Source organism: Xiphophorus hellerii, chromosome 2 (assembly GCF_003331165.1).
Source record: "Xiphophorus hellerii strain 12219 chromosome 2, Xiphophorus_hellerii-4.1, whole genome shotgun sequence".
Taxonomy (NCBI): Eukaryota; Metazoa; Chordata; class Actinopteri; order Cyprinodontiformes; family Poeciliidae; genus Xiphophorus; species Xiphophorus hellerii.
The window spans coordinates 3975483-3987690 of record NC_045673.1 but is presented as its reverse complement, the minus strand read 5'-3'; the positions used below and the strand labels follow the sequence as shown (position 1 = coordinate 3987690).

The 12208-nt window shown below is 37.3% G+C and overlaps 1 protein-coding gene across 1 annotated transcript in view; it reads right to left on the bottom strand.

Annotated features, from left to right (window-relative positions):
* The window catches only part of trhr2 (thyrotropin releasing hormone receptor 2), a 35812-nt gene extending 27391 nt beyond the window's left edge, over nt 1–8421 (bottom strand). The window contains exons 1-2 of the mRNA XM_032550445.1: nt 8239–8421; nt 1000–1729 (exon numbers count right to left, since the gene is read on the bottom strand). Of these exons, the coding sequence (XP_032406336.1) occupies nt 1000–1382 (383 nt within the window). The 5' untranslated portion in view covers nt 1383–1729; nt 8239–8421. The remainder of the gene's footprint in view (nt 1–999; nt 1730–8238) is intronic.
* Between the last annotated feature and the right edge of the window lie 3787 nt (nt 8422–12208).

Genomic DNA, 12208 nt, shown 5'->3' with positions numbered 1-12208 from the left:
AAATACATTCCATTTACTAGATTAGTATTTGTATCTTGGGTAATATACTTTAATCTAACACACTATTGCTATTAATATTAAGAGGTATATCAGAAATTAAACTAAGTGTTTTCCAAGATTCCTAAGTTGTGGTCAACTCCAGATGCAACTCTGAGCTCCTGAGAAACCCCCGACCTCTGACCTGCGAGCCGGGGAAGATATTCTTTATGGCCTCCTAATTTAAAACCTTTCAAGAGCTTTGTGTTTTATGGCTGGTCTAAATTACAGCCTTGCCAAAAGAATGTTTATCTGTGAACTCCTGCCTTGCATCTGCTTTTGTCCAAATGGAATGTTGGTCTACTTAAACGCACATGGCATTAGCTTAACTATATTAAACCATCAAAAATAGCCATGATTCCTTAACAACATGTAGATATTATTAATTTCGTGCTGTGCTCCACAGCAAAGGGAAAACCGTTAAAGTACAAATCAAAACCACTTCTTTCTCACGCTCTGTATCAGCGCAGCTGCTCCAGGGCTAGCTCCAGGGCTAGCTCCAGGGCTAGCTCCAGGGCTAGCTCCAGGGCTAGCTCCAGGGCTAGCTCCAGGGCTAGCTCCAGGGCTAGCTCGCTGCTACTGTCTCTACTCTGCAGTTGTGGAGTCACAATGTCTGGGATCATGAGCGCCCCCTGCCATGAGGCAAGAGAACTGAAACTTTAACTGTGTCTGATGAATTTTGGGTTAAATCATGTTTGTTTTTCATTCAGTGGGAAGAGAATCCGGAAATTTTACACAACTAAGAGTAGAAATATTTCATAATAAAATTACCCAAGTAAAAGTAAAAAGTACAGTGCAGTAAAAATACTTTTAAAAGTAAATTTTAAAAAATAAAATTAGGCAAGTAAATGTAACTGAGTAAATGTTACTAGTTACTACCCAACTCTGATTGTTTCTATCCACAATGTAAAGTACGCAAACCAACCACTTCTTCTACATTAAAAAAATAAGCGTCTCTCTCACCTCTCCACGGTGAAAGCAGTGATGGAGCACGAGGACACATTGATCCCCAGGTACTGCAGGTAGGTGATGCCCAGACACCCGACGTTCCCGTAGATCCAGGTGCCCGTCAGGCTGTCGGATACGTTGGGCAGCCCTGCCGCCACCAGCACCGTCAGGTCGGCTATGGCCAGGCTCACCAGGTAGCAGTTGGTGGGCGTCCTCATGTGGCGCGTGGTGACGACCACGAGGACCACCATGATGTTCCCCACGATGCCAACGCAGCACACCAGCAGCACCAGGAACACCGAGATCGTCTTGTACTCCAGCGAGTCGGAGACGGCGACGGCGGCGCTCAGGGAGATGTTGGTCGGCGTGTCGATTCTGGAGCTGAGGTTGTGGGTCATGTCTGCGTGTTTGGTAACTGACGGCGATGCTCATTTAATCTGAATCGGGTAGTAAGAGTTGTGACCCCCAACCTGCTGCCATGTTTTCTTCTTCTTCATTTGGAGAACTTCTTCTCATGTAGGAGGTTTTAGAAAGGTTTAACTAGCGACTGGTTTATCCTGAGTCCAGCTCTGTCCTTGTTTTCTAGGATTCCTCTGGTTTTCTATATGATTTAGTAAGAAAGCTGGATTTATCCCAACACTTCCAAACACACCTCAGTTACCTGAAAACAGCCACCAGGCTGCATGAATACCGATTCCCTTTACTCCCAGTTAGCATCTTCTCCATACCAGAGACTTTTTGCAGGCTGAAAAAGTGAAAAAGGGAAAACATACCTTATTATTACCAAAGCAGTCCAAAGGTTTCACTTCCTTCAACGTGAAATTCAAACCACCTTTATCACACCTTTGGATATAGACAGTAAAAACTTCAACTTTCTCTCAAAAATCTTTAATTTTCTTGGGTTCCTAATACAAAAACTTTAAGTCAAAGCTTTGTACGGTATAACACTAAGTTTAAGTAAACACATAAACAGAAAACCAAATAACTAATTACACGTTGGAAGAAATTTTCTAAATATCTGATCCTTGGTTCTCCATTTATCTAACTAGATGTCCAGGGTTTTAAAACTTCAGTTTTAAAAGCTGAAACTCAGGATCATCTTCTGCATCGACAACCAAAACACACAAATCATAATTTTCAGGAAAATGCGTCAACTTTTATTATCTTCTCATCATAAATGCTGCCTCATATCTTTTGGTTTTAGTTGGCTACGCTATGCTTGCTTAAGGAGCTAAGCAGCTTGATGAATTCAACTGGCAGCCAATTATTGATAAATTATTTTACCCAATATTTTATAACTGAAACACAGATTAGATTTTATGATTCTAATAAATATGATTTTAAAAAATTTGACTAAAAATGAATTAGACTAACTTTGTAATATTTTTTGTTCTCTTCCCTCCAGTTTTCTACCAGCAACAACTGGACCAAGCTCATATTCATAAAGAAAAGGTTTTTATTTCAATGTTTACACTGTCCACATGTGAAACTCCTGACCTGACAGCTCTTCAGAAAACATCCTAAATAATAAACATAATTTGCTGCAACGCATCATGGGTGGAGAACGCAAAGAAAGGAAACCGAAATGCTTCATAAGAGGTCTTCTTCTTCTTCTTCTTCTTGTTCTTCTTCTTCTTCTTGTTGGATTTACTGGCGGTTGGCAGCAAACTTTTAGTAGCATTACCGCCACTTACTAGTATGGAGTTCGTGATGGTCTATCATTACGAACCACATTTATTTATATACACAAAATATAAATTATATACATAAAATAAATAAATAAGCGTTCTTCAAAATAAAAGCATGATTATAAACGTCTAGCTATTTGACAAATTCTTTACCGTCGATAACCAAAACTTCAACACAGATATCAAACTTTATTCAACTGAAAGTTTACAATACAGCCAAGTAAATCAGCATTTTAGAATTCTTGTCCAGAAAAGATAATTAGCTAAGAATGCTAAACATTTTCAAAATGAGCAAAAATAGTCATTTTTTTTAGAATTAGCTAAATTGCACATTTTTAACATGTTTTTGCTAATTTTTACCATTTTGATATCAGTTATTTTAATATAAAAATTGCTCATTTCCACATTGAAAATGAGCAATTTCAATGCACTAGTAGTTCTGCTAGTGAATTAGTTAATAGTAGAATTATTAGCTAATCCACTAATAATTCTGTTATTAGCGTGTTAGCTCATCACTGTTGGTTTCTAATGTTACTCTTTTGTCTTAGTCAGTATCTCAACTTCCATGTTTTTACAATTGGTTCCTCCCTGTTCATTCACCCACTTGTGCAGCATCCAGTAACAACCCAAAATAAAACCCATAAAGGTCAGTGCTTGGTTGGGTTTTTATTTCAAAGCATTGTCGGGTAACGTCACCAAGTTACGAAGCCTCAAATCTTAGGTCCAGAATCCATGAAAACACCAACCAGCCTTCATCAAAAAAAGACGTTTCAGGCCATCTTCTTGGCATGGATTATTCATGCGTTCATTCTTCTGCAACATTTTACTGATACAGTTGCTGATATGATTTATCCCTAAGTGCTGGAAAACCTTCCAATGGTCTGAGTCTGTTTATCTCTTCAGGGAAGTCCTCTAATGGACTCACGGAAGGCCGGCTTCGTGGAAAATTGCTGCAGCACAATCGGAGGGAAGTCCTTTTAAAAAAAGAAGGCTTATTAATATTTACAACCGCTGGCTGTGTGGAGGTCAGCTGTGTGGTCTTAACAAAGGAAAAACTCTCAGCAGAAAGGAAGAATTTTACTTAATTACAGCGGAAATGTCTGATGCATGAGGTTAAGTGCAGCTATTTGAGCACGCTCAATGCTTCCAGAGGCAACAGCTTTCAGGGCAAAAACTGCAACTAATAGGAAGGTGTCACAATGTATGAAAGACTGCAACATGCATGAGTCTTTTCATATCTTATTATGGATAAATGTGTCGTTAAAGTGCCTGATAGTGTTACTTAAAGAAAGCTAACCAGAGTCCCATAAAAGTCAGAGCTGCAGCCAGCTCTAATGAGATCCACAATGGATCCTTATTAAAAGCAATATTCAAATCTACCTTTCAGGCTCCTAAAATACTGCACTCAAAGCATTAAAACACTTCACGAGTGCATTAAGACCCTTTCGACAGGACAACCTGATGAAACAAAGAAAAGCAAATGATTTTCCCTAATGCACTTCTGATGCCTCCTAGTGCATTTCTGATAATGTTACAGCCACATCTCAAAATAAATCCTGCATAGCAGGAGAGGAATCTGATTAAAGACACTTTTCACACTTTTAAGAGCTTGAAAAGGCTTTCGTGTTCCTGGAGGACAAAGTGTTTTTACATTTTAAAGAAGCATAGCGGTTTTTTTAGGAGTTTTATTCTGCTGAAAGCTGATTAACACAGCATGCAACACTTTGAAACTCTGCAACGTTCTCGCTTGCTCGTTTTACTTATCTCTCAGAATGGGAGCGCACACACACACACACACACACACACACACACACACACAGCGAACGGCAGCTTCCCGATGGCTGCCTCTAATAAATTGAGGTGGATTCAAAATGAAAAGTAATCTAGTTCCACTATTGTGCCGTCAATCAGACTGCAGCCACTCTCTGTTCCATTACACATGCACAAGAAGTGATTTCCTCCGAGTTTCTGGTCAACAGGCACATTTGGCAAACGGCGAGGCGTCAGGAACTCTGATTGGCTCCCGTCGCTGCATGCTTCACTAGCACTGATGACTATTCAAAGTGAGAAAATAACAGACCTGAAATTAACATTTTTATGACGCTCGAAGGATTTTGGGATTCAGTGATGAGAGGGATTTTCATCTGCATGGTTCATTTGTGCTTTTTTTTAAGTATCAGATTTAAAAAAGCAGCAGCATCACAGTTACAGCCTGTTAAACAAAGGCAGCAAATGTCCTGCTAGCAGAAAGCTGCCTGTTTGTGTCTCAGGGGACGGAAAACATCTGTAGGTCATTTCTCAGGAGGAAAATGGAGACAAACCTTTATGAGACATTCTGCTGTTTTAACAAAACTACATTCCAGTTCTATTCTGACTTCAAAGTGGGAAATTCAGATGTCAAAGTGGGAAAAATTAACTGGAATGCCCTCCAAAACTGGATTTCTATGACGGTGTACAGTCAATTTCCACCAAAAAATGTAGAAATTTGCTAGAAAAACCTCAGAAATTTTCTGATAAATCTCAGAAATTTTCTAGAAAAACTTGGAAATGTTTGAGTTGCAAAAGAAATTCAGAAATGTCCACGTTTTTTCTCAAAACTTTCTGAGATTAATCTCAAAATCCCTGAGATTTTTGGCGGAAATCTACTTCTCCTTTCTTATTCAGTCCAAATTGACTCTAATATGGCGTCGTAAATTTCCCACTGAGAAACTGAGACTACCCTAAGTTACAACTTGTAAGGCGGACTTCGTGTTTCAATATGGCCACTCCTCGCATCCACACTAGATAGTGAGATTTTAGTCTGATCGGTTCTGCCTCTTTTCAGCTCCTTTTGGAATGAGGTGCTTTAGGGCGTCCTGTCACTTTAAATCTTAATAATCTGCTGCTTGGCACAACCGCCCCTACTCAAGTTTACAAGCAACAGTGGCTACAAACAAATGTACAATTATACAACCGTACATCTTTGAAAAGCAGAAGTGGAGCCTCCTCCACAACCAACAAGAATGCAGAGACTGGTTTCTGGATAGTTAGTTAAAAACAAAACACCTGTCTTTTCCAGCAGTCATTGTACAGAGGTAAAGCTAGCTGACCACATGTGCTGGAATTCTGCTTGGGTTGCCAGGTAACGGTGCAGTACCCTCTGTGACTTAACTATCTAAGTTTTTTGAAATGTCTCCTTTTTTCAGACACCAAAAATCATTAACTTATTGCCAAAAAAATTATTTTTTTTGTTCTTGTGTTGTTTTTAGAAGCAATTAAAACCCAAATAGAAGTACAAACACGTTCAAAATGTACATTTTGTCAATAATAATAATGAATGTGACTAAATTGAGCTTACTGCTCCAATTGATATCCAGGATTGCTTGAACTGAAATGACTTTTTGAAAAGTGTTTTGCGATGACAAGTTTTGAATTAGTGCTAATATGAATAAACTGAATTGAATTGGTTCTTTTCTTTTTCATTCCTTATCCTGCTGTGTTTTTGATCACTGTCCTGTTGTTGACCTAGTTTGGACCACAGGTCATCTATCGTACAAATTGCCTCACATTTGGCCTCGCAGGAGGAAGTTCTTGCTGATATGTTTGGTTTTCTCCAACATGGCGCTGAGAATTATGATCAAACATCCTTACTTTCATTAAGATGCACCTAAACTATTCATCTTCTTCTTCAAATAACTTATTCAGACATTTTCTAATTATGCTGTAATAAATTTTACATTCGACCTGCAGAGTCTGAGACGGTTTGTGCATTTCATGCTCTGACCTTGTTGTGAATCTGCTGAGTCGTCCACTTTCAGGAGGATTGGCTGCTGGCCTAAATATTTTCCACTTGTTACATTTTTTCTTTCTGGGACAGATAGTTGCGCTTACAGCTTTTCCTTGTCTACTGGCACCAACAGTGATGTCATTCTGATGTCTTTAAACTTTGGCAATGTGTTGACACACATTCCATCAGCGCCACCTGAGTGCTAATTCCTCTATATATTTATCCAAACAGCAAGCGACACATTTTGTTGTTCTTTTTTCAAACTGGAATTTTATTTATTTATTTATTTTTAAATAAACAAACACTATTCCATAACAAATGTGCGCAAAACTTTGTCGATATTCCACTAATGTTGAAAAAACACAATTTTTCAATTGCAGTGTTTGAAAAATAAATAAGAAACAGTTAAAATCACAAATGAATATGTTTGTTCAGGGGATAAGGCATTAACAAACATGCGGCGCCATCATACTCCAACCACTTCCTGTCGTCGTCTTCGTCTTTTCCGCCAGCAGTAACATCCGGTTATTGATCACTTTCTGATACAGCCAAAAAAAACACCTCATCCTATCAAAAAGCTAGAAGGCTTTTTTAAAGTTGGCTATTTCCATTATGCAAATTTATTTTCATAATTCCAATTTGCGCAATTGCACAGCCAGTGGAGACAGTTACCTGCTTGACTGATTTTACCAATTATAGAGGGAGTTGAGACTTTGCTCCTCGTTTTAATCTAACTTTTTCATTCTCAGTAATAGATTTTAAGAAACAGATACTGAATATGTAATCAACTGAGTACAGTGTGTGTTTGTTACATTTGTTGTTCTGCTGGTGATATCCCAGTTACATTTATTGAAACAGTTATTTTACATCACAACAAACAATAAATTCAGCTTCTATTTGGAGCTGAAAGCTGGAATCATATTTACTAAGACAAAATGCCGAGTTGGCTTCAAATAAATGCTTTAAAATAATCAAAAAAATATAAAATAAACGCAATAAAACTAGTCTGTTCACATCGGGAAATACTGATATGCCAGGAGATTTATCCAGAACAAATCGTGTTTGTATTGAATTCAGGTGGAAATCGCTCAATTTAACCAACAATAAAAGTATCATTTTTGCAGAAAACATTTAAATAATGTTTACTGCAAACATTAAAATACATCATGTATTTTAGAAAATTTTAGAAATATTTCTAAAATACAGGTCCGGTGCTTAAAGCGGATTTTTTTAAAATTTATTTATTTTGCTAATGTCCGGCTAAGGTAAATTTGGTTTACCGAAGCAACAATCCATGAAGACCCAGTACGTCCTATTTTCTTTTCCACTTCTCAGTTTTATTTGCTAAAACGATGCAGAAAAAAAACCCGAATTTTTTCCATCGTACAAAATAGTGGACAGAACTACTTTTTCCAACAGAATCTGGTTTCAGGTTGTGCCTGTCTGCGTGTTTTAATACAGCAACCAGAAGGAGGAGGAACAAAGTAAAAGACGAAAGATTTCTGAACCTGCAGCTGCTGCATTGATCGTGAGTGAGTGATCAGGCTCGCTGTTTGGTCCACTTGGCTCAATAAGCATTAATGGAAAAATAATAATAAATGGGGCAACAGAGCAACAGTTGAAATACAACTGATTCATTGTGGAATTTAAAGTGATTAAATTATCTGAAATTACAACACAGAAATATGAAAACGTTCCTCATTTTAGAAAATCAGAAGAAAATAAAAGTTTTTCTTTCTCCAAATGTACCTGACAGTACAAACTTTTAATTATTCTGCCAGGAGATTAGAGTAAACTCACCTGATCAGTGTTTCCATCCTCTGTGATTCGTCCATAATTTTCTTTTAATCCCGTTTTTACTCTCCAGATTAATTTCTCCGGACTGTTGGAGTGCGTCAGCCGCTGTTTACGGCGCGCTCCGCGGCAAAGCCATGCTTCAACTGTTGTCTACATGATGTGAACACACAGAGTGCCGCTACTACTGGCTGTGGGGCTGACACACACTCTCTCTCTCTCACTCACCCCGTCACACACACACACACAGGAGACAGACCTGGTGCCTTCAAAATAAAAGCATACGTTTTTTGTTGCATTTATCAAAACAGTAATGACTAAGAATAATAACATAAGAACAAAACACTGTTAAAATTTTGAAATACATTGAAATATTCAATTGTTTAACAATAAAACAAATAATATCTAAACCCAGAATCTTCTCACTTCAAGTGCTACCAACTGTACAACTCTACCACCCACTATAAAAACAATTTAAATAAAATACACTGACCTTTTAAAATCAATCTTGCAATTTGTTATCTGCTTTTGCACGGTGGGAACAATTACCAGTGACATTTAAAATCAGGGATTAGACACTTTGCAAACACAAGTGTCAAAATTGAAAAACTCTCTCCAGCAGATGAATGGTGTTATAAATTTATGTCTTTTACAAAAATTTGATTTGACCTTTTAAAAAAGAGTAATTTTTCTCTGTTTGCTACGATAACTTAAACTAAATCCAGAAAAAATAAGTTACGGTAAACTACAAAACCTTAAACAACCTAAATTGGGCTAAAAGAATACGCTAAGCTAACATGAGATAAAGTAAAACAAAATACATTAAGTTCAACTACAATAAATTAAGCTTAGATGAATTAAAATAAGTTTGTACAGGTCTTTCAAAAAATAATCCCCACTATATGTTAAAAAAAATATTATTGTACTTGTATTGGCTTCAGAAAAGTTTTCAAATCAGCACCTGAGCGTTGTTTAACCATGCCAAACCCATAGGGGGCAAAATGCATAAAAATGTATTTGTTTTCCCAAATATGTGTGACTTAGCCCTCAGTTGTTAGTTAGCTCTCCTGATCCAATTTCTTTGCTGTTGCTACTTTTCTTTAAATCTCTGTTTGGCATAGAATTATTGATCAACACAAATTTGAAAGATTTCAGAAAGAAACTGAGAAGGAATACAGAAATGAGAGTGAGATCAGGAGCTGACTTGTTCTTGTGCTGAACCCGGTACTACATATTTCTTCCGTTAAATCCAGACATATGGTCCAAGTTGAACACCATCACTTTTATCATCCATTCAGAAAGTTTGGAACAACATCCAGCCTCAGTATTCAGCCAAAAGAGGGTTGTTATGTCTAAATTATGTGGTACCAGCTGCTGCCAGACACTGCCCATGGGGTTCCATCTGTCAAACACAACATCAGACATGAGATAATTAAAGTGGACCTATTACGTAAAATTCCCTTTTTGCAGGTTTTTGTACGTCCATTTGGATCTCTATGATTTCTAAAAACAACCAACAAAAAAAAACCAAGCTGTTTTTTGGCAATATGTTAATGTTTTCTTGCTGTCTGGAAAATGAAGTGTTTCAAAACCCACCTGATCGTTGGGTCACAATGAACTGGCACTGCGCCGTTACCTAGCAACTCAAGGTGAGCTCCAGGACGTTTAGCCACCTGGTTTTACCACAGTATGCACTGTACAATGGCAACAATTGTTTTGGTGTTCATTTATCATTCAAAAACCACTCGCTGCATTCTTGTTGGTTGTGCAGGAGGCCCTACTTCTGCTTTTCAAAGATGTACAGTTGTACGATTGATCAACTGTTTGCATCACTTAACAGTACAAGCACTTTAAAAAAAAAACACCCAGACATTTTTTGGCACTAATGTTTTTTTAAGGCTTTTTGGTCTCTGGAAAATGAGAAATTTCATGATTGTTAAGTAACAGAGGATGCTGCACCGTTGCCCAAGCCAAACCCAGCCTCAATACCTAGCAACCAAAGTGGAGCTCCAGCACATTTAATCAGCTGGTTTTACCGCTGTATTTGCTGCACAATGGCTGCTGGAAAAGACAAGTGTTTTATTGTTAACTTACCATCCAGAAACCACTCTCTGCATTCTTGTTGGTTGTGCAGGAGGCTCTACTTCTATTTTTCAAAGATGTACAGTTGCATAACTGCACATCTTTTTGTAGCCATTCTAATGTGCAAGTGTAAACATTGATTTTGATGTTAAATAGGCAAAACTGAGCAGACTAAAATATCATTATCTAAAAATAAATTTGTGCAAAAAAATGTAATGAATATGTTTTGTATAGACCGTAGACCTATCCTACGCTAAAGGAAAAGGAAGGATAATAGGTCACCTTGGAGCAGAAAATATCTCAACAATCTGCTTGAAGAGCTGCTTTCTCCGGTTCACACACAGTGTCTGAGTATCAAATATACATCAGAGTAAAGTTAAGTTGATTTCCCGCATTAATCTTCTCCAGTATGTTTCCACTGAGCTCCTGAACTGCTGTCAAAACATCCATTTTAGGACAAAATGGACACCACACAAAGAGGAAAATCTATTACTCAAGACTTTCCTGTGTTTACTTTTGATGTTTTCAGCTGATAGTTTGGCTTTTCTTTACGGTTACCCAGCAGGTGCCCTGAGGCAAGCGATGGAAACTGAGGAATGACCGATGACCGAGCAGAGCAGGCACGCAAATGTACAGTAGGAAGAAATGATTTGGGCCTTTAACTTTCCCCCTAGTGGCCTCCATTATTTAACTGATGTGTTAAACAGTTGACAGGGCCCTGCAGGGGAGGGAAGAATAATGAGTGTGACTGCAATCCCAAAAGTCAGAAATGTGAGAAGCCATCCAGTGTCCATTTCTCCTGAAATGCATCACCGCAGGTCGCCTGCCATTCAGACGTAAACAGAGATGCATTACCCAGGCTGCAGATATTCCACATATGCCAAGCGGGAACTTTTAGCTCCAACAGCGGGCGGCGGCATAGATATGAGTCTGTTTTGAATGTAGGACACATTTCATTTGCTGTACTTCTGTCAAGGTGTAGAAGTTATTGTTATTATAACAAATTATTGCAAATGTACAGAAAATGCTATTAATATGTAAAGTAGCAGTTGTCATTAAGGACATGTTGAGAGAACACGAGGATGACTTTTTTATTTTTATTAAAACTGAAGAGATGTATTTCTGAAGAGATTCGCTGTTTATCTCTGCACATTCTGCAGATTTTTCATTTAAAAATCAGCTGAATGTGCAAAAAATATTTGCATCTCTTATTTGCTTTAACAAATACAAATAAACAATTTAAAAAAGAAAAACATTTGGTTGCCTAAAATCAATAATATAGCATTCCCTTGGTGTGCAGATGATCATTTGTATCAAAAAATGCTTCTAATGTGGAAAGTTCAGTCTTTTCTTAACATCAATACAATTTAGGATGAATCTGTCGACATTTTTTTGTTTTAATTAAGAATTGGATAGTAAAAGTTGCTTAATACTTTATTTCATTTACATAACTTGAACCGGGTGAACTAAAACATTATATAATCACAAACAAAGAAAGTTTCTCATCTTAAATGCAAAATGTATTTATTTCTTGTACAATTTCGGATTACTTTCTGCCTTGAGTTTGTTGTTTTCTCAGCAAATTGTCTTCTGGAGTCTGGAGTGATTGATTAATTTAGTGATTAATCAATCACTAAATTGGTTGGCAATTATTTCAATAATCACAATTAACCATTTCAGCACTAACAGGATTAAATTATTTAGGTTTAAATTTGTGCGGTTTGTCTTGTAAATTACTCTTCAGTAACTCTTTAGATAAGGTTCTGTGAAAAAAGTTTAGCCTTAAAATCTAAAGACAGTCTCCTCAGATGAATTTGACACATCAAATGTGTCAATAAGGAAAAGAGAGTGAATCCAGATTAATTGAAACAGAAAATAAATTATGACCTTAAGC